This window comes from Myotis lucifugus, unplaced genomic scaffold (assembly GCF_000147115.1).
Source record: "Myotis lucifugus unplaced genomic scaffold, Myoluc2.0 scaffold_113, whole genome shotgun sequence".
NCBI lineage: Eukaryota > Metazoa > Chordata > Mammalia > Chiroptera > Vespertilionidae > Myotis > Myotis lucifugus.
Window position 1 is genome coordinate 195,430 of NW_005871161.1, and position 23,508 is coordinate 218,937.

Genomic DNA, 23,508 nt, shown 5'->3' on the forward strand with positions numbered 1-23,508 from the left:
CTGTTCATACCAAATGCTGTGGAGCTTTTTTCTTCCAATTTCACTTTTTTTTCTGTTTTCGATATTCCTGCAGGTTTAGGGGGAAAATACGTAGGTTTAGTCAGAGAGGGTTAAAAGTATACAACAGTGTTTTAAATTACAACTGATCACCAAGAACTCTACATAAGACTCCTTTCCCCTGAAGGTCTCCATGATTTTAGTGCCTGAACTAGTAACAAAAACACAGGACTTCCTACTTTGAAGAACTGGTAAGTTAAGGGTGATTTTTGCTCCTCAGACTACCAGACTAAACTCCTGGTTCCACTGTTAGCTTCTGGCCTGGAGCAATTCATCCAGTCTCTGCACTTCAGCTCCTTACCTGCCTAACAGGAACCAGAGTACCTACTCTGTGTTGTTGCCAGGACTATGTGTCAAGTGAGTAATATGCTTAGACCACCCCCTCCTCTGTGGTGGGGTAATCATTGGAGCCTACATCATTTCTAGAATAACTATGGGTCTAAATATGAAGAAATATGATAAGCTAACTGCACGAGATCCACTGCGGCCCAGCCTTGGGCAATTAAGATGCTGAAATGCGCCTGTGGCAGGTCCATGTGGCATCTCTGCTTCCGTGGCAGTTCTGACGTAAGTACTAGTCAGCTCATCCAGGGAAACAGTAAACTTTTATTAAAGCATACTGGTTTTCAACAAACTGTATAAAATTTTCAACTAATATTTAAACTCCGTTGCCTACAAACCTGTCTTTGAATGCCATCATAAATGTGGTGTTACATAATGATAAAAGCCAAAGTGAAATTATTTTACAAATTGTTTTTGGTCTTCATCTAAATGTAAATACAAAGGCTTACTGACACATAAAAATATTCAACCTTAATGACATTTCAGTTTTACTACCTAATTGTTCAAAATACATTTAAACCAACAGTGCACCCCAGTAATTGTAGCAGACACAGACACATTTACTCAAGCTTCTAACTCACAGTCAACCATTCCCAGTGCTTACATGTGGCTGGATTAATCTAAGAAAAGTACAACAGTACATTTAAAATACAATTTCAGTTCAGTAAATCATGCTTTAACATCATTACTTACAAGTTCTTCTATTTTTGAATAATTTTAATACAGTATCAAAAAAGCTAGCATTTAATCATCTTCAACTATCTATAATAATAAAAGCATAATATGCTAATTAGACCAGATGTCCTTCCAGACAACCTTCCAGACGAAGTCAGGGCTATGAGGGAAGCCCGGGTCCTGGATGCCTGCCAGTGGCCAGAGGAAAGCCTGGGTCCCAGGTGCCAGAGGGAAGCCAGGGCCGGCAGCCAGGGGAAGGAAGGCCTACTCTTGCATGAATTTCATGCATCGGTGGGCCTCTAATTTTATATAATTTAATTTAACACAATAAAAAGATAAAAATACCACTCAACTTGAATTAAGTTAATAAAGCTCTAATAAGTTAAGTTTCATATTAAGTAAGAATATTGACGATCTCCATGACAAAAAATAAAACGGTCATTAGAGCTAAGAGAAATACAATTAAATTTCCTTATTACCAAGACTGTTGAACAAATGCATCACTTCCTTTCACTAATTACTGTTCACTGACTAATAATAACAACACCATGAAAATTCTACAACTTTGATGCAGTCTTCTTAAAGTTGACGAGGCATGCGCAGTGCAAACCACAAGAGCTGTGCTTTCTAAGCCCCCTGGTCACAGACACCTGCAGAAGCAGCCCTGGATCACGCCAGTGCCTGCAGCCCCTGGTTCTCTGAAGCATCGCCTCTGGGGTGAAAGGTGGAACAGGGATGGCATCCCCTGGGCTGGTTCAAAGAGAAGGCACTACTGAGAGGGCTGCCTTTATGGGCTGCAATGTACGGGATCCCTCAGGTACTTGGAAAACAAAACGGTTATAAACCGCTGCTCAGAACACAGGTCAGGACAGCATGCAAATCATTAAGGTTTTCATGCAAGTCACACGGCTCACAGGGTTTTTAATCAAAAGGTGTCCAATTAGAATGTGACCTGAATTCCATTACTTCCATCAAAAAATAAAAAATGAAAGGGGTAATAGAAATAAATTAGAATTCCTCCTACCCTGCATTCAAACACTGTGTTCAAACCTCTAATAAATGGACTTTCAGTCATTAGCATTTAAAACAATGCATAGCCTTGATTTAAACAACTAAATCACCAGCCATCACCCATACGCAAAAGACCCTCACTTTTCAACAAATTTATAAATTCATTGTATTACAAACCTACACTCCTCTCTCCCTTTCACTTTTCTAGAAAACTGTCCTACTACTCTGACTTTCTCAGTTACTTATAATACTTAAAAAGTAGAAGAGTTACTATGCCTTTCCTCCATCCCAGTACATTTTAACCATCAGAGAAACAAAAACCACACTCCAATGGTAATTAGGCATATTTCCACAAATATGTAAGACATTCTGAAAAAAAAAAAAAATAAGGTCAATACTCCAATTAGAAGCTAAAGCACCTGAATCAAGGATGTGCATGCACAATCACTACTTCGACATTTCAGGACATTTAAACTGGCTAACACACCTCTTAGTTATTACAGAGCTATGTATACTGGTCTATCTTTCTGTCTTATTACTATATTTATATAGATACTAGAGGCTCGGTGCACAAATTCATGCATGGGTGGGGTCCCTCTAGGTGGCCTGCAGGGATCGGGCCGAAACACGCAGTCCAACGCTGCCAGCATGTGCCTGCTGCAGGCTCGCACCCAATCAGTCCCCGGGAGAGGCTCGTGCTGCCTCAGCAGCGCTTGCCAGCCATGAGCCCTGCATCGGGTGCCCTCCCAAGGGGAGTGGCCTATGGGATCAGGCTGAAACTGGCTCTCCAACATCCCCCGAGGGTCCCGGATTGTGAGAGGGCGCAGGCCAGGCTTTGAGACCCCACCAGTGCATGATTGGGCCAGGGAGGGACCGTGGGAGGGCTCTAGGGCGTGTCCGGCCCATCTCACTCAGTCCCAATCAGCCAGATCCCAGCAGCAAGCTAACCTACCAGTTGGAGCATCTGCCCCCTGGTGGTCAGTGAACATCATAGCAACTGGTCGATCAGATTGACCTTCTGCCCCTTGGTGGTCAGTGCACATCATAGCAAGCAGTTGAGCAGCCTTAGCATATCATTAGCATATTATGCTTTGATTGGTTGTTCGGTTGTTCTGTCGTTTGGCCTATTTGCATATTACCCTTTTATTACCCTATCTAATAAAGAGGGAATATGCTTAATTGACCCTCACGCTGTCGCAAAGATGGCGGCGCCCACAGTGAATGAGGGAATATGCTAATTGACTGTCCTTCCATCAAAGATGGCGGCGCCCACAGCCAATAAGGAGGGGATATGCTAATTGACTGTCCTTCCATCAAAGATGGCAGCGCCCACAGCTGATAAGGAGGGAATATACTAATAGACTGCCACACCCTCAAAGATGGCGGCGCCTACAGCCACAAGATGGCCGGCAGGGGAGGGCAGTTAGGGGTGACCAGGCCGGCAGAGGAGGGCAGTTAGGGGTGACCAGGCCGGCAGGGGAGGGCAGTTGGGGGTGACCCAGCCGGCAGGGGAGGGCAATTGGGGGCAACCAGGCCCCAGAAGCAACACACCCAGTGGCCTGCTTTAGATCACCCCCCATTTAGCTCCACAAAGGACACGCCCAAAGAGTAGACTCCTCAGGCACCAGAGTCCTGCTAAAGTAAATCCACTCCATGGGGCCAGCCCCTGCACACTAGCTAGAGTCACAGCCAGTCCTCACGCCAGTCAGCCTGAGGGTCAATGTCACCCACGATGTGCCAACAGCAATCAAGGCTCAACTAGGGCACACAACCCACACAAGGAACACCCTGGAGCACCAACTTAGGAGACTAGGGAGTCTGCACCACTGAACACAATGAGGCCCACACCAAGACACATCATAGTTAAAATGCCAAAAGTTAAAGACCAAGCAGCAGGAAAAAAGCAGTTGGTTATGTACAGAAACAAATTCCTAAGACTTTCAACTGATTGGCCAACAGAAACTTTGTAGCCAGAGGGACTGGCAAGGAATATTCCAAGTGATGAAAAGCAAGGACCTGCCACCAAGATTACTCTACTCAGCAAAGCTATGTTTTAGAATGGAAGGAAAGATAAAGAGCTTCCCAAATAAGAAAAAGCAGATGGAGTCCATCACCATCAAACCAGTATTATAGGAAATTTTAAAGGTACTTATTTAAGAAGAAAAATAAAAATTAAAAATATGAATAATAAAATGGAAATAACTACATTCCTATCAATAATTACTTTAAATGTAAATGGATTAAATGATCCAATCAAAAGACACTGGGTGGCTGAATGGATGAGAAAACAAGACCCAAGTGCCCACTGTATAGACGACTGTATAAAGATGTGGTACGTACATACAATGAAATATACTCAGCCATAAAAAATAAAATCTTACCATCTGCACTACATGAACAGACCTGGAGGGTATTATGTTAATTGAAATAAATCAGTCAGAGAAAGACAAATACCATATGATTTTAGTAATACTGGAAATCTAAAAAACAAAATAAATGAATAAATAAAACAGAAACACACTCATAGATATAGAGAACTGATGATTGCCAGTGGACGGGGGTTAGGAGGGGGTTAAAAAGGTGAAGGGATTAGAAGTTCCAATTGGCAATTACAAAACAGTCATGGGAATGTGAAGTACAACATAGGGGGTATATAGTCAATGATATTGTAATATCTATGCATGGTGCCAGGTAAGTACTAGACTTACAGTGGGTATCGCTTCATAAGTTATATAAATGTCTAATCACTATTCTGTACACCTGAAACTAATATAAAATTGAATGTCAACTGTAATTGAAAAATTTTAAGAAAATTAAAATTAGAAAGAAAAAGAAAGCGAGAGAGACAGGGAGAAGTAGATTAAAGTGACAAAGTAAGAAATATGTCCAGGGCATATGATAGCATATGATGGCACAAAAGAACTTTAAACAGAGAGAGAGACCCTATCTCCCACAGACATTACATAGAAGTGTTTTTTAACAGACTTACATATGCCATGTTTACAGCCTATAAATGCAAGCCTAGCTGCTCATAAAATGAATTGTTACCTGAGGCTGTCGGGGCTCCTCTTCCATCAGGTACTGCTTTGGAAGAAGGATTTGCGAGCATCTGCGTATCTTCCTTGTCTGCCCTGGCACACTCATTATGGTAAGAGGGATCTGGAGCTAGCGGTGCTGTGACTTCCAAACCACGACTTAAGTCAAGAGGGAGACAGGGTCCCAGCTTCTCAAGTGATAAATGTGCAACATCAGGCACTACACAAAATACAGAATGTGATAGAATATTAACACCGATAAACTGGCTCAGTTCACATCCACGTGGATTTAAATGTTACGTGAGCTAAACAGTGCCTGGCACAAAGAAGCACTCGGTAACTATTTGTAGAATACACGAAGTTCTTAAAAGTCCAAAAGATGTAAGAAGGAAGAAGCAGAAACTTCTTCATATTTTAAGTCTTTGTCTCTTAGTACTTTATCCTCCTTTACGTGTGGCTCTGTAGGAAATCAATATACATTACCCTCTGGTACTGAGGTCGCCTGCTGACTCTGAGCACTGATGGAGAAGACTTTGCCATCAGTGGCTGGAGAGGGAGGAGACACCTTTTCTACCAAATCATCAGGCACGGGCAAGGTGGCCAAGCGCTGCGATCTTCTCCTCCGCTCGCTATGCTTGGAAGGTCTAGGGGGGCTCACAGACTGTGGAGAACCTAGAAAAAAATCTTCAATGTTCACGAAGCAGACACATGCCGGGTTCATCTTATAATATTTGAGATAAGTGGGAAAAGGCATTATATACTGCCCTCTGATGTTGTAAGGTATCCACAAGGAACGGCATGTTCCGAAGGTAATCAAAGGCAAAAAGTGTGCCCTCACAAAGAGTTCATCACAACTTCTAAAAGCAAAGCCTACTAGCATCAAAAGAAGGGAACAGGGAACATAAATTTCAGGTAGCGTCCCCACAGGACAGACTACAGTTAATTCTCTAATTGTAGATTGTCGTATTAGTTGCCATTTTTCCTTTGGGAAAATCTTCTCTGTACAGCCAAAGATTAAAAAATATATATCCCTTCTGCTACATTACAAATCTAGAAACTCCATGGGGGACAAGAGGCGGGGGCACGGGTGACAAATATCTGACATGCATCGTAGTTAGTGCTTTACTTTACTTGCCAAAGTAAAAAAAAAAAAATGTAAATAATTTCATCCCACCCTCATTCCCCTAAATGGATTTTTATAAGCATATATTTGGGCCTGATTCATTAAAAAAAAATTGAACAGAGCTTTAATACCTATGGGCAAATAATCAAGATTTTAAAAGAAAATGACCCTACTCTTGCCCTCCTGTGTTTTGTTTTTAATAACTTGGTGAGTCATATGAGCAAGCATCTTCTAGCTATGTAACACAAGTTTGAAACTTCCTTTTTGTAACCGTTAGTTTTCTTCCTTTGATATGGCATGTAAACGCTTGGTTATTTCCAACAGGCAGGATGACATAAGGCCAGTACAGTCACATTAATTTTTGAGGAAAGAAGTGGTCTAAAGAGGTTGATGCTTTGGGTATTTAAAATAATTTTACAAAAATTGAAATAAAAAAGTAATAATAAAATTCAATTGCTGCCACATTGTGGTTATAATACCAAAATACAAAACAATTTCAAAATAAAATACTTAATGTCATGTGACATTGTTGCAACTACTAACATTATTTCATGCTAAATGCCATAATGAGGAAACATTTGAGTTTTTCTGTTCCCATCCTTTCTACCCATTTATTAAAAAGAACAAAATCAAAACAAAAAAGTGTAAAAAATGGATAAATGTGGCTTAGTAGAAAATATGGCAACTGAATGGAAGAGGCGATTAATGTATTTGATTAAAAAAAGCCTTCTCAATGCCAACATTTTCAATTATTGCAGAAGATACGATGCAGAAGAATCCAAAAGGAAGCATGTAATGCTCATTTACTAATCAGGGAACTAATTCATTGGAAATAGTCTTTTACCAAGTGACTTCCCAGGTTAACTGGTTTTCATATTTTTCTAACTTATAATACCAAACTCATATGAGCAAGAGTCAGCAAAAATGTCTTATATACAGCCAAACCCATGTTGAAAGGCTATTTTTAAAAAGGCTAAATTAACTCTTGAACGATTAGTGGTATTAGAACAGTAAAACCTTTAAAAATAAGATCAAAAACTATTCTTCTTTCATTAGTAATAACTGAAATTTGCACTCTAACTACTAGAATAAGAATGAACAAAATGAACTGCATACGGGGACCCTGAAAGTGGGGACAACTACATCTATCCATAAGAACAGTCTTAGGACTTCAGGAAAAAGACTGGCCACAGGTCTTCTATGTTTTGTTTTTTGTAATGAATCAGGCCTCTCGCTGTGCTTGGATTAGTTGAAGAGGATCAAGCTAGAGTGGAATTTGCGGTATTACAGGGTAAGGTTTCTCATCCAGCAGTAGTCTCTGAACAATACATCTGTCAGAAAGGTCTACAGTTTGTGCCCCTGAAATAGTTGCAAGCTTCCCTATCATAGCCACTTAAGTCTGAATGTTTAAAAAGCAACCTCATAGAAATACAATATATCTACAATTAAACTGTTTTCCAGGTATCTTATAGGATAAGGAACTATTTCTTAAAAATCTGTGCTCACTAGTTTTATTTATCACTGAAGAAGAGAGCTGAGATACAAGCGTCAGATCCTCGACTTGTGTTAACTCTGGGGGAAGTGGTGATTTAGGGGGCTTTAGACACCCAGAAGGATCTCCAGATTCATGTTTGCATTTCTTGCTGCGAGCCTTCCCTGAAGACAAGGTTGAGGATAACAGTGCAGGTTTCTGAGTGTTGGCAGAACTGATAATGTCAGCTTCATTTTTTTTCTGACTTTGAGGTTTAGGTGAAATCGCCTGAATAAATAATAAAAAATTGATATTTTTATTTTGGTTTCTTCATTTTTGTTCTTGCACTCTATTTTGACTGTTAAGCAACTTTAGTATCCAAAAACATTGTTAAGCAACATATAACATTTCTATTACAAATGAAAAACCAAAAAGAACCCCACAAATTATTAACTAAAAGTTGAATAGGTTGTCTTTAAAGGGATGCTGTCAACTTTGTCTAAATTTGGCTTTAAAAAATGTATTATTCGTAATCTCAGAATATAAAAATGTGATCTTACTGGACAAATATTTTCAGTATTAAACTGAAATATACATCTTTTGAAGCCATAATTCCCAATGACATTAATAATAATTAAGTAAATAAACAGCATTTTCATGTCTTAGAGCATTAAAGAAATTCATTTAAACCTTTGACTTTCAGGTGTTTTCTTATAATTTCCTTTATTAAGTTGAATGTAGAAGTCTAAGTGGACAGTTTCCCTTTAAAGAAAGATCTCAACAGGAAAACAATGATCAAATTAACGAAACATTATCTTTAACTCATTTTAGTGCTGAAAGCTAGAGTTTCATAAGCATAATGCATCATGAAATCAAAGCCACCAGCAGTACAGAGTTAAAAGACTAAAAACAATACAAAACAAGCCAACAACAACAAAAAAAACCAAGGAGTAAAACCAAGTGTAAGTTAAAAACATTGGATTTAAAAACAAAATACGTCGCATTCTTAGATGAGAGTTTTTACCTTCTTCCTGCCAACTGATACTTTTAAAAAAGAATTGGAACTTTGTCAGTTCTTTATTTGGCAATACAATGTCCTACCTGTGTAAAAATGTATGTGAATGTGTCCATTGATAACAGAAAATAGCCACATTGGATGGATTTGTAATCTATGGTGTTAGAATGCTGTACTGTATTTCATTTTGATATTCTTCTGAGAATGTAAGATACACTTTTTAAATATCTACACTCAGATAGGCCTCTATAAAAAATCAAGTTGCTAGCACTCTGAACAAAATACTTGTCCCTCAGAAACTTTCAACTTCCATGTCTTTTGTGAGGGATGACCATCGGACCTGTGTCTGCAGTTTTCCAGAATATGAAAGATCATTTCTGGGAACCAAACAGCGTTCTGTTCCCATTAAAATACAAGGCACTCACATTTTGGTGGAAAAAGTGTCTATTTGGCATTAAGTAGGGCAGCTTTGAATGCTCTAGATGGCATGGTGGACAAACCACATAAAAGAGCTGGTGTCAAGTGTCCCATTTACTTGTCATCATTTCTACTCTTGAATTTACTCGTTACACATGTGTGTAAGTGCACATGAATCATTTGCAAAGGTGCTCCATAAATGGAAAGGGTTCCTAAGTTTATCACAAAAGGTGTTGCCAGAAAAGTAATTAGAGCCATTACTTGTAAATAAACAATTTTATTGTTCATCTTCACATATGTGAGAGACATCACTACAGCATCCATTACTCTCGAGTTACAAAGTTATAAAACAAGATTTTAAAACTTAAATTAGTATCTTGATAAGGTGCTTAACTTCTAAACAAGGACAAATTAACATTTTAAAAACTTACTTAATTATGCATCTAATGCAGGTTTTATCCAAAAGTAAATATAACATAACAATTCCCTAATACAATTAAATAATCTATAATTAATAATCTGAGAATTGGGGTTCAAGATCACAGAGTTTGAAATGTTTTCAATGTAAATAAAATAAACCCATTATTAGCATAAATTTTGGCTGTAGGCCTGTTATAAGTTTATGTCATTGTGATACTATTTTACTCATTAGAAAAACAGAGGTTAGCGACAATCAACGCCTCTCCTTTAGCCTGCTGTTGATACCAATTAAGACGTAATTGAGAATTTTATAACTCGGCTTTTTTACTTTGAAGCAGGGCAAACAGCATAAAAAGAATTTGGTTCCAAACATTTTCACATTGAAATCAACCTAAATGACAAATAAAAAATGAGGGAATAGTATTACGTTCCTTAAAAACCTTAAACAATGTACAATGTTCTCATTAATGATTATTGGTCTCTTTGTTACAAAACTGGCAAGGACTCTCGAAATTTTTTAAGTTATGCAACCAGAAACAGCCGAGTCACTCCATTTTTCTTTCTCTTTTTACTCAATTTCAAAATGTTGGTTTCTGTTCTTCCCTTTGAAATGGGCGCTGCCCTCTACACTAACCTCCACGTAAAGTGATTTTCACATTCACTTCAGCAGGACTGTGCATAATGAAAGATTGACATTGTAATGAATTTTCCAGAAACATTTTATTACCCAAGTCCCTGATTTATTGCATTCTGAGAATACTATAAACAGTGGTGAAAATACAAAATAATGTTATATTTGGGATGTTGAATATAGTAATACACAGTAAAAAAAAAAGTCACTTAAAATTTAGTTGATATACTGACAATAACGGCAAAGACTTAACCGTTTGATGATCACAGAAAATCAGAAGGTGTAATTTGCTGACATATCAATTAATTTAAAAAACTGTTCATTTAATACAACATTAATGGAGGCACCAAAACAATGCATTGTTATCAAATCAGGCCTAAAATAACCCTGAAAAACTCAATACAATATCAATTAAATTTGGATTCTTTTTCTGAACGATAAGAGCAAAAGATACTCATTTTAAAGTCTTCTTTATTAGGCTACTAATAAAGAAAATTAAAGTAATACAAAAAGGATATATTAAAACTACATTAAGGCTCAGATATTAAACCAGGAGAACCAAGGAGATCCAGTTATGGCTATTACTGTGTTCTGATAGTTTGACAGTGCCCAAGAAGTTAAGCCCTTGGAGGATGTAAAAGCATGCACAGTTCATTATGTACAGGGATTGTGGGAATCTGAAGGCAGCCAAGGCAAAAATCTAGCAACCGCAACCTTCACTTTTAAATTCCTCTATTAGGTGGTTTAAAGACAGACCCATAATAGTTTTTTAAAATTCTTTTTTTTGTAATTATTAAAATATACATCCTAGCAAAAAATGTATGGCTCATTGATCAATTTGTAAAACACACAGTCAGTCTAACAACACCAATCGTTACAATATAAAAGAAACTTCTTACAAAAGAAGCTTTATTAGATGTCCGAAACCCTGTTTTAACTCACAAATGGAAAGTATTTGTGTAAGGGTCTTTTTGTAAGCTGGTCAAAGGGATCCAGCTGGAAGCTTATACCCTGGGAGGCCTGTCTCCAGGCCTTCAAATGTTGGAGACAAAGGCTTTAATGTCAGTCTATAGAAAATAAACGTGAAGTCTGTAGTTTGTACGCCTCAGAGAAGGCAGAGTTAAAAATATAGCAATTAATTAGCTTCCTATTCCCATATCTGACCAAAAGGGCAATTTCAATTACGTGGATATTATAGCTCCGTGATCATTCCAGTTGGGAACCTTGAAAAAAATCAAATGCTACCATTTCATACCTGCTCCAGCATTGGAGCCGTTTCACTGTAGTCTTCCTTTTTTTCAGCACCATCCACCCCAACAGCTTTGGATGCCAACAAACCTTGAGAAAAATTGTACAGAAATTGCTTATTAGAAAAAATGTTGACTTTCACCCTAATTAACTTCACAAAATTTTAGCAGTTGTGAAATCCCCTATACTTTTCAATATATAGGAAGTATTCACAAAAGTTTACCTGTCAAAAATACAAACAGCCTTAATAATGACTGAAAGGAATGAATCAGAATTTGAAAGTTAGTTACATAATTAGTTTTAGATATTACTCCTAAAGATACCCTTAAAGCACTACACACATACATTTATTCTGTAAAAAATGTCTTCCTCTGATATATGAACTTAGCTAATATTACAGCCCCATTCTACAAATGATGAAATAATTTGGGAATTCCAGTTTTCTCCAATGCATACCACTAAATCTCAATTTTGGAAGTCAGAATATTTTAACTGGAGATAATATAATTAACTTTAAAAGACAGTGAAACTCTGCTTTTAATTTATAAATTAAAGACATTTACTTGACAAGTAACTTATGGAAGCCAAGTTTATGAAAAGCGTGTATTTGTTTTTGCCTATGGCCACCAGATACACAAAAGGTCACCAGAAATCATTTTTGTGCCACTTCAATGTTGGCCACACAAAACCTTTGCTTCAAAGGATGTGCAACAATCAAAAACCTAATAGTAAACTTACTACAATTATACCACATATTACTGAAACTGTCTACAGCACACTGAATAGGAGGAAAAAGAGGCCCCCAAATGTCACACAACTTCCAGTCAGCCAGAAGGCAACATTTCTTGACTTTTCCAGATAACTATGTCAAATGTTAAGTAATCTAAGTACAAATTCAAATATTAAAATTGTATTCTTAAAGTAATACTGCAGCCAAGTGTTAAACTGGGCAAAAAGCACCTTTTTTATTGGAAAGTTGAATGTCTAGCACTCGGAATTGTACTTTAAAACAGAAAAGGCGAAATATAAAATCACGCTGTGGCTACATCAATGATTGGTGTTAAAGCTGGTATTTGATCCAGTATGATGTAACAAACCATACAGCGTTGGCTCGTCTCACACAATATCAAGTGTAGATTCAAATGGGAGAAAACATGATATATAATTTTATAAAAATGGTCTATAAACCATAAATTCAATCCTAATTATATTAATGTAACTTCTGAACATATTTTTAGGCAACTGAAAAAGATGTAGCATGATGTAGTTCTTTAACATTTAAAACCATATTCACTAGGGGTTTCTTCTCTAGCTAGTATTTTTGAGAATCAATAATACTAAAAATAGAAATAGAGACATGAGTTCTTATACTACTTCTTCTAGGGGCTGGTCAAACAGGATAGATATCTGCTACTCAATTTCTTAAATATATCTTACATTTTGCTTCCTTTCATACCAGTGGTGGGAATACCTTTTTAAATCTTATCAATAGATGGACTAGATCACAAACTACAAAATTAAAAATAAGGTACTACATGTTTAGAAAAACAAAATAATTCAGTCCCACTCTGTGAATTTAAGTTGCAATATTATAAACCCAATTAATGAAAAGCAATTCCCACTTAATGGTTTGTGAAGGAAAAATAAAGCTTTGTAATGTTCTTACAGAAAGCAATGGGGCACTTCATAAAAAATACCTAAGATTAGATTAGAAAATATAATACTTGTTATCTAGTGAATTCAAGTCTCAAATATGATCAATAAAAAGTTTTTCATATTTATATCATGCCATCTTACAAAAGAGTTACAACTATAAACAATAAAGGGGACAAAAAATAAAATCTGTGCCCTAACCGCTTTGTCTCAGTGGATAGAGCGTCGGCCTGTGGACTGAAGGGTCCCGGGTTCGATTCCGATCAGGGGCATGTACCTTGGTTGCGGGCACATCCCCAGTTAGAGGGTGTGCAGGAAGCAGCTGATCGATGGTTCTCTCTCATCGATGTTTCTAACTGCCTATCCTTCTCCCTTCCTCTCTGTAAAAAATCAATAAAATACATTTAAAAAAATAAAAAATAAAAATAAAAAAAATAAATAAAATCTGTGCTTGAGGAGAGGACTCTGGCTACTGCTGCCAGAGATGACGTCCACAATCCGTTACCTGGCCCTAATGTTCTGGGGAGAAATGCAATCTCCTCAGGAAATGAGAATTGGAAGGACACAGATACAAATGAAATTAATTCTAGTTCTTTGCAGATGTGTATTATCAACATATTACTAATAGGGCCTCCCCCAGAAGAATATAGAGAGTATCTTAACAACATGAATGCTTAAGAAATTATTTAAACATCAAGTAGGAGCAGAATATCACATACTCATGAGACTACATTATGCTACATTGTAACTCACAGTTACAATTTCTCAGGTCTCTCTCTGCACTTCATCTATAAAGCACATAGTTGGTCTCTTGCTGCCACCAGGAATGAGCTGCAGAGACCAGAGCACCCTGCAATAGCAAAGGGAAGGGAGAGAGCAGAGTGCTCTCTAAATGTGTGGCCCACACTTCAACCAGGATTCCTAAACCCAATATTCTTCCTGGTAGTAAGAATCAAATATTGCCAATATTATTATCAATAACATATTACTGGCCAATTCAAACTTCTGGGTTTTTTAAATTCTTTTTAAGATTCCTTAAGTTGCACAAACAAATCTAAGCTGGCTGAACTTCTAGGCACTCCTAGAACTATTAGAAACAGACACACCAACTGCTGACGTTTCTTCTACTCTACTGACAACCTGTATTTTAAAATCTATTCAAATTTGCTGGCAGTTTGCTTGAAATTTTGTCCAAAAGTCTGGACTCCTGATTCTTTCTGTAAAACTGTCTATTCCAGATCAGTATACATGAAGTCTGTAAGTGTCCATATGGCACGTTACATAATGAAAAGCAAAACTCTAGAAGAACATCTATCTACTGTGCAACCATCATTTCAAGGTTCTACTTATTTGGAAACTTATGAAAAAAGCCATCCTATACCATTCCCTACATAGAAATCAGGTTTAGAATCTCTGGAGGGTGTGTATATGGGAAAGAATAGGAGTGAATAAATAAATACATGAATTAAATGTATCCAGTGGCTGGTCCACTCAGTTCTAGCTTGAACTATTTTAAAAACAGTGGGGAAATCATCAGAACAGGCTGAGACGCTGCTATAGTCGCAGTCCTATTCCGCTTAGCAGCAAAGGGAAAAGGGAAAAGTATAAGTAAGCTTGATAAATATAAATACACCATAATTCCATCACAGAAATCGCCATTGTCCAATTAGTTCTCATCTGTTTTCATGGTCTACAAACGAAACTTACTGTACAAAGGCAAGCTTGAGTTTTACTCTTCAAAGACAACCGTATAATGTCTATTGTCTGTTTGCATGATATAGCTGTACCGTGAATCAGAAATAGATGCAGAGAGATGAATTATTAAAAAGATCATCATACATTTCAATCCTCTGAATAAAGGGAAAAAATTATAATGGGTTCACATTCTAAAACCTTATGCTTTTCTACCGCTGCCAAACTATCACGTGTTCATCTGAGACTCTCGGGGCAGTGAAGACAAATCCCTCCACAGAGGGCACAGGGGGCTATTACACTCCAGTATTAGAATTCCTTGAAGCACATGGTGAATTGTTCCTCCCACTCCCCACTGTCTTTTCAAGGTCATGCAGAAGTAATGCATCATTGTGGAAGGAGCTGGTTTTGTTTTATTTTTTCTTTAAGTGTTGAGCTTGAACTTCTCAGTAAGGCACAGGCATGAGCACGCTGACTGAAAATCAAGTCAGGTCATCAGACTGTAGGAAAACTCGGCACTGGGAGGCTGGCGGCCGCATCAGCTCGGTGTCACTGCATCATCCTAGATCTTGGCTCCTCCGGCAGCGCTGCTCCCATCTCGGGGACCCATGGGTTGGAAGTATTATTCTACTTCGGCCCCAGTGCACAGCACTAGAGTCCGTTATTATAACGCAAAACTGAAGTCTCAAGTTGCCATCATAACCATCACCTGGATAACATTTTATTCTGGCTTTCTCCAAAGTTAATAGTTTCTAAAAAAAGGTGGAATGAATGAGCTTATTTTTAAATATTTCCTGTCCTGGGACCAACTATACCCTTTATCAGAGAAAGGCACAAAAATCATATTCACAATGGGAAGCCTAAGGAAGTCTCACCTGTTGAAGTCAGTGATATCACTTCTATGTGCACTGTAACAAACAGTGGTTCTAAAGACCCTCAGCTCCAGAGCCACCGAGGGCTTCCACTCTTCAGAGCATGGACAGATGTTACATTTATTCCTGAATCTGACAAGGAAACCCAGCTTCTTCAAATTATTTAAAAGAATATCAACAAATAAAGGTTAAAGAGCTTTATTAAGTCAAAGGCTCTAAAACCATTCTGTCCTTAAAATAAGAACATAAGACTGAATAAAGTATTTTAACTGCCTTTTAACAAATACTCACAAAAGTTACATATGTTTACAACCTCTTTTAAAGACTACAGTCATTGGGCTGAATGGGCCTCAGAAGGGATGGGGCCTAGCATGACTGGCCCCAATTCTAGGACTTAAATCCCTCCTTCTATGAACACTAACCAGGCCAGGTTTCCAGTATTTTTCATCACTCTAACACTCCGCTTCCTAAATTACAACAAAGCATGGAGAAATAGGACCAGATTCTAGAGACCAACCGGAAGATAAGGATAGAAATTTAAAAATGTATAGATACTTTTACATTGGGAATTAACAGCTTCAGTGTTCATCTTTCCAACCACATACGGTACCATGTTTAATGAGACTGATGGAGTAAGAATGTAAAATATTTAGAACCTCAGACAGTATGTCACCACAGGCTGACAAAAGCAGACAATTCAATTCTTATGGAACTACTCCTACCATCAAGGTGATTTGAAGACTGGGATTTGGTAACTTTGATCCTATGGACCCTCACAACACCCCTGTGAGGTAGGTAGAAGACAGGTGATCGCTTCACATTACACAACACAAAAAGCTGCCAGTTTTGAAAAAAGCTGACCTTGAAGAACCAGAGAGGAGCTGTCTTTCTAATTAACCAGTTATGTTACCCCAAAAGATACTCGGCTTTATTACAAACAAACCTCTCTAAGATCAAGCCCGCCAACCCCCCAAAAGAATCATTGTAGTTTACCAGTGATCTTGTTAAGCCGAGCTCTCTTTGCCTGAAACGAGTTGCCTTGATTATTTTTCCTCTTGTTTGACAATGTGCTCTCTGGCTGTGGAAAGACCATCTTTGGAACGTTCTCTACATGAAGTCCTACTTTTAACAGAACACATATATGAGGGTTTATATAGCATCCAAAGTTGAAACACACCATTTTTTAAAAATAAATAGCAAAAATGCTCTGCACTAAATTTTAATCTAGTGCTTAACATAAAACTTAAAAAAAACACACACCCACAAATCTCTCCAGACTGACATATTAGAAATAAAAACTACTAAGCAGTTATTCTTCAGGAAAGAAAAGCAGGAAGAGAATGACTTGCTGCATTTTCCACATTATATATTGAGATACTTGCAGAAGTATTTAAAAGATTTTTTTAGAAACATAAAACAAATAAAAACCCAAACACCTACTACCAATAAGTTACAAATCAAAATCTCAACTCATTTCTATTCAAGAATATTGAGGGCATCCATTATCAAGTACCCATGTTAGACCACTAATTTTCAAATCTGTAAAATGCTAAAAGTTAACCACCATACTGTGCTGGGGGAAAGGCCTAATAATTTAACTATATGTTCAAATTACAGGTAGCCAAGGGGTTTAATTTGTTCATTATTCACTAGGTGACTAAGGACTAAACGTAAGAACATGTTTTATACCAAATGTATCACTAGACGTGGGCAGATCTTCCTTCTTCTCAACTTCTGGAGTGGCTACAGAAGCTGGAGTTTCTTCCTTCTTTGAAGGAACTTTAAACCATTTCCGCTCATCTTTCTCTTTCTCTTTATTGCTGTTAGCACTCGTTCGAGGTTTGTTCCCTGTTTTATTCTTGGCTGCGGCTGCAGCAGCTGCTTTGACTAAAGCTATCCAATCCTCCAAAGGAAAAACACAAAACATGTGAAGCATTAAACATTAATCAAAATTTAATTACACTAATGAGTAAAAATATCTATTACATTTTCAAAGCTACCTTCACACGCACACAAATTTAAAAATCTACTTAACTATATTTATAAGGTACATCAACATGGTAGATTACAGAATAATTTAACGGTTTAGTTGGGTTTATAACTTTATATAAAATAGAAAAATATTCAATAACAAAAAAAATGTTCCTTTGGTATATTTTCTCAGGAATAAAATCTAAAATAACAAGAAACCTATGACAAATATGGACTACTACATGACATTTTGCCTTAGTACTTCAGGGTTTAAATGCGAAATTACAATTCTTTTCTGTAATATAACAGACCATAAAAGAAATGAGAAAAATGAGTAAGTGGCAATTCTGCAAAGATTAAAATAAATGTATTTCATTGAGTAGTGTTCCTTATTAAGACGAATGTTCCACTCAAAGTATGGTCAATTTCATAGCAATCAGGGTGTGATTTTATTAATGTTTAAAGCTTTCAAAGTTCAGACACCAACTTATTACAGCAGCTTTATATTACTAGTGAATTTTTTTTAAAAGAGCTACTTGACTTGACCAAAGTAAAGTCCACGCGCTCAGGCTCCAGATTCATTTCTCTTCCTCTACAACTTCCTGGGCCTGTGTTAGCTGCCATCTTCTGAGATGCGAATATTTATTTTTCCTGTATTTGTTGTTTGTTGCTAAATAATTTTGTTCTTTTATTTTTAACTAAAAATGCTTATAATGGGAAATATGGAAAGATGTAAAGAAGTGGTACTAATATTTAAATTTTCACAATCAAAAATTATTTTTTTAAAAAAAGTACTATTTGTAATATCTCTAGAGAGTTAACCCTTCCTCTGAGGACTGCTAAGTTGTCAACGAGACCAATTCAGATTTAACCCAAATGGGTAAATTCTTAGTCCAAGCAACCAAAAACAATTTCACAGCGTCAAATGCATTTAACTGGAATTATAAAAAATAGGTCATTAGCAATACAAGTTGATGGCTGCTCAGTCTTGAAAATACATGGTGAGGGCAATAAGCCATTAAAGACAAACAAACAAAATCGAGGTCCCTCACTCTCCCGCCTGACTGAGCTGAACTGAGAACAGCACGGGACTGTACCTAGCATCTTCATTCACCAATATTTTACTGGCTACCCCCCCCCCCCCCCCCGCCCCACACGTGCTGGGAAGCATGCTAAGTACTCAGCAGCTGCTGCCTGAAAGCCCCAGGAACACATGGGCCCTGGAGTGACCACATCCTTTCCTACCTGGAAAACACTAGCAGGCATTTAGCTTTCCCAGTATTTAAACTATGTCCCCAGCACATATCTCATTAGAAAGCAAATTAGGACAAAATTGTGAAATAGAGGTTTATGTTTCTAGTTAAAAAAACAGATGTACCAGAACTGCCCAACCCATTTTACCTAGGACCACCCTTGTTTGGGGTCCCGTCCATAAGAAATTGACGGGCAAATAAAATGAACCAGCAGACAGTGTGACAGCAGAGACAGTAGAGGAATAAACAAACGACCCTGGGAGGACAAAAAGGAAAAGGTTAATTCTGACTGAAGAGGAAGGCTAGTGGAAGGCGACAGGGAAAGTGATGCTGGTTGAACCCTGAAGTGGACTTTGCTGGGAATGGGGCGGCGGAAAAGAAAACGGGCACCCCAAGCAGAAGGGAAGCCACTGCACACACACGGCACCGCAGAGAGCGCACAGGAGGCGAAAGAGGGGTCTACGGGCCAGACGAGCTGCGATGCTAAGCTGAGCCCTGGGAGTGACAGTGAAGTAGCAGAGAAAGAAAGCACCACCCGGGAGGGAGGGAAGCAGAAACCAGAGTCAGTGCGACCAGACAAGCAGAGAAAGTGCTATCCCAGCAGAGAGCACGTGTTTGCAGACTTACTAAGGGCAGGTCATTTAATTTGGGGCTCCACACTGTGGGGAAAATTTAAGTTGTTCGAGAAATGCTGAAAAATGCCAGGATGCAATCCATCCCCAGTGGTTTTCCATCTCCAGTAAAGAGAAAAACTAGGAGAAATCGAAATTCAAAGTTGTTCCTTTTAAAACTGAAAGCAGAGCTGAAAAGGGGTTCCTGATCCTATGACGTGTGAATCATGGGATCACTGCGGTTCTGTGATGAAGGAATTCTCTCGTTATTCTGCTCGTCTGGTTTTAAATGGGAAAGATTCACTATCAGAAGTAACTGGAGTGATCTGTCCATGACCAGAACTAACGACGTGTGTGAAGTTCCCGCAGACACCGTGAGGGAGAGGCGCGAGGCCGCTGGGGCCAGCACGTCCGAAAGCAGGCCTGAGCTCGGAGGCACCGCACGCACAGGATGGCTGAGTGAGTTTAAGTGAGTCACTAAGTTCTCTAAGTTCGGAACTCCTCAGCTGTGAGACAGAACCATCAGCCATATCTACGTCAAAGAATCTGCCACAAAATACCCAATAAAGTAATGTATGAAAAGTAGGTTTAAAATATAGTAAGAAGACTGTAAGAGCCAACTAATCCTGAACACTAGTGAGTTACATGTAAATTCTTTATCAATACCCACTGAAGAAGAAAAAATTGTACGAGAGAAAAACCTAGAGAAAGCTTAGGGACAGGCATTTACATAGTGCATTTGTTTGCTAGTTTAGTAAAAGAAACTGTATTGAGTATCTTCCTAAGGAATTCTCAAAGTATTCAACATGTGAAGAGAATACGCAAGGTTGGATTCTCTCAGCATTGCCCAAACATCTGATTTAGCAAATTCCCTTGATGAAAACAAGTCAAAAACTTGTTGGGAAAATGACTCTCCTAAAACAAGATAATTTTATTAAAAACAATTCTACAACTATTTTCATGTGCTTGTTATTTAAAATTATGAAGAAAAATTAAAGAAAATATACTTCTACCAATATTTTCTTTCAGAACTTTGAATTTTGGCATTTATTTTAATATTAACTTGCATCATGATGTGACTAAAATACTTACTTCAACTAAATATCCAGTACATTCAATAAGTTAATTTTTACAACTTGCAATTTTGTCGCAAACCAAATTGGTTCAATGTTTCAATTTGGGGGAAAATAAAGTTTTAGGGCTAGGCCCATCTCACAAAGTTTTAAATAACCAGAATAGAAAAAAAGAGTAGTTTTAAAAAAAAAAAAAAGAGTGCGAGAGAATTTTAATTAAGCGTGTATATATTGAGTACGTTCACATTTACTCCATGTTTCTATGCAGTAACCAAGAAATCACACCACTGAGTGCTTAGAAGAACATTTTATTTATACATACAAGTAGAAAGACACAAAGCAATTTAATGATCAAAGCATTTCCATTTTAAATTGCATTTCATATTAATTGAAGAAAAAAATCTGCTAGCTGATCATTTCAAAAGCAAAATTTTGAAAACCAGGTGATTAACACAATCTCACTTCTAAGAAGATATCACAAATATTTTTAACGTGTTGGTCTACGTTTGCAGATGACCACATGTACACCCCTGAGGGGAGCTGACTAGGTGATTTCAATGCATTTCAGGACATTTTTCACTCATGGCATGGAACAAATATGTAGCATAAAAGGTACTTCCAGATTAGACATTGTCACAGCCTACTTTCAATTTCTTAAAAATTAATTGTAGGTCCAGGTGCTGAAAATCCCAAATAACAGCAGAACTTAAAAGAAAATACTTTAAACTTCTACTGGCACCTTTTCTTCCCAGTATTTCAGGAAACAGTCAACCAATGGACTCCTGGTTTTAATTCTCCTTCAGAGGCTTACCGCGCATCCTTGCTGTGAGCAGGGCCAAGCCATGTAACACACTGCTCACAGCATGACTCAGAGAGCCCTGCCCGAAACAGCCTACAGAATGTCAGGTAAGCGCCTTTTAACAAGACTAATGACTATGATTCATAGAAGGAAAGAAGAAGATATGAAACTCAATATAAAATTGTATATGAAAATTTAACTTTCTAAATGATACTATATACCAGGAAAAAAATGAAGTTAAAAAAAGGCACTTACCTCACTTCCCATAGACTGGTTACACGATCCAGCTGGGTCGATAGGACAACACCAGCTTAGTGGATGCTGGGATTTCACCTGGAACAGAAACTAGTCACCTATAACTTTAGCAGGTCTAAAGCCAAAGGAGCAAAAATCAAGTGTATAATTTACATTCTAACTTCTTTTTCTTGCTGCTATTTGGGGCTATCAGCACATAATCCTACAATTAGTTCACTTTAAATAGATATGTGTATATTTTGATCAGTCACCATTCCAGAAGACATCCCTTTGGGAACGCTGAACACTCTTACCTGCCCCTTAGCATCCTCGGGCATGGCTTTAATGTGCATCCTTTTTAAACAACGAATTACTCCATCATAAAACTGAACTGTGAATGTCCCTGCAATAGGAGCAAGTCAGTCATTAGAAAACAATTCCATCTTACAGCAACACATGAAATCTAACAAGTAATGCCTGAAAGAAACAAGTATCTGTGCTCGTCATGACTGCAAACATACTATCAAGTTCAGAACTCTGTCAAGTTTATTACGCTTTTCTCTTCCCCTCTAATAACACCTCTGCTTTCCCTTTGAAAAGTACACAAATTTAATCCTGATAAGTTAGTTGCATGTAATTCTCATTTTTACTGAAGGACTGTCAAATTTACTTTGTAATAAATATATGTTTAAAGAACATTAGATGTGCTATACTTGGACTAAAATAAAATCATTATTTACAAAAATGTAAAATATTTCTATAAACATTGCTCTCTTTCAAAGTCTCTTTCCAATGAACAGACAAAAAGATGTGATATGTGAAAAAGCCATTTTCTCAGGAAATAATCATTTCTTTGGCAACAATGAACTAGCAAGTAAGAATTTTAAGCTAGAAAATACTCTACAGATCCCTGACATAAAAGTCCTCCAGTTCAGATGAACCCTGTAGCCTCCGAGGGACCAAATGCTCATCCCGTGTCAGCTTCGCAGCAGCACTGCCATAACCCCAAGCCCCAGGCCTCTCCCACTACCGCATTCTCTTCTAAGGACTCCAGGTTCTGTCTGCATCTATTACAATGCACACTGACTTCTTGTAACAGACTGCATGCTTACAAGCCAATAAAAGTCAGTACTATTAGAAAACATAGAAATTCCAGTAGTTTTCTATCATTTCCTGTACAAGTGAGAGATGAGTGCCACTTTTAAGTAAACAGACAGACACTGGCCTTTATAAAAGAAATATAAACAATAAGTGTGATAATTGGTATTACTGGCTTTGAAGCTGGCACAAAGCCAATGACATATATGTGCAAAGATTTTTTTTAAATATAATTTGAATTTCATATCCTCCTATAATTAGCATAATGCACAATATTGCAGATATAAAGATCTAAACCCAAGTTATGAAAAAAAGCTGGTCAGTTAATAGCAAGGAGATAAAGACGGAAAATTCTGAGCATGCCACACCGCACGTTCACCTTACACTACCTCCTCCTGCAATTGTCCTCTTCCGTCTTCAACATGGCATTCCCATTCCGGATGAGAGCAGGCTCCTTCCCTGCGTTACTCGCACCGTCCCCTCTGCTGTATGCCTCCCCCTTTCCTAACTCCGGCCCACTCTTCACGTATTAGCCCCTCAAATCCCACCCTCCTAGGAAAATATCCTTGACGCTGTCTACACTGATGTGTCTCCTCTTTAAGACACATTACAAACACTTAGGAAGTTCACATCTGTTTAGATCTGTGAAGCCTTTACAGTGAATAGAGGGCTTCCTTTTGCCTTTTTTGCCTTTTTCCTTTTTTGGGGGGTGAAGGAGCAGGCTCATCCAACACGTGGGGCTACAGAAATCACAAAATAAGTTCATCTAGGGGAGATTTTCTTTTTCTTTTTTTTAAAGATTTTTCT

General features: G+C 37.8%; 1 protein-coding gene across 2 annotated transcripts in view; it reads right to left on the reverse strand.

Annotated features, from left to right (window-relative positions):
- Positions 1-23,508, reverse strand: part of PHF20L1 (PHD finger protein 20 like 1) — a 54,689-nt gene that overhangs the window by 11,488 nt on the left and 19,693 nt on the right. Inside the window, exons 4-12 of one of the 2 annotated variants that reach the window (XM_023757756.1) lie at positions 21,918-22,006; positions 21,625-21,702; positions 17,352-17,565; positions 16,656-16,781; positions 11,453-11,535; positions 7,750-8,002; positions 5,604-5,792; positions 5,134-5,340; positions 11-67 (exon numbers count right to left, since the gene is read on the reverse strand). In XM_023757756.1, the coding sequence (XP_023613524.1) occupies positions 11-67; positions 5,134-5,340; positions 5,604-5,792; positions 7,750-8,002; positions 11,453-11,535; positions 16,656-16,781; positions 17,352-17,565; positions 21,625-21,702; positions 21,918-22,006 (1,296 nt within the window). The remainder of the gene's footprint in view (positions 1-10; positions 68-5,133; positions 5,341-5,603; positions 5,793-7,749; positions 8,003-11,452; positions 11,536-16,655; positions 16,782-17,351; positions 17,566-21,624; positions 21,703-21,917; positions 22,007-23,508) is intronic. The other variant, XM_006093286.3, reaches the window with a different exon arrangement.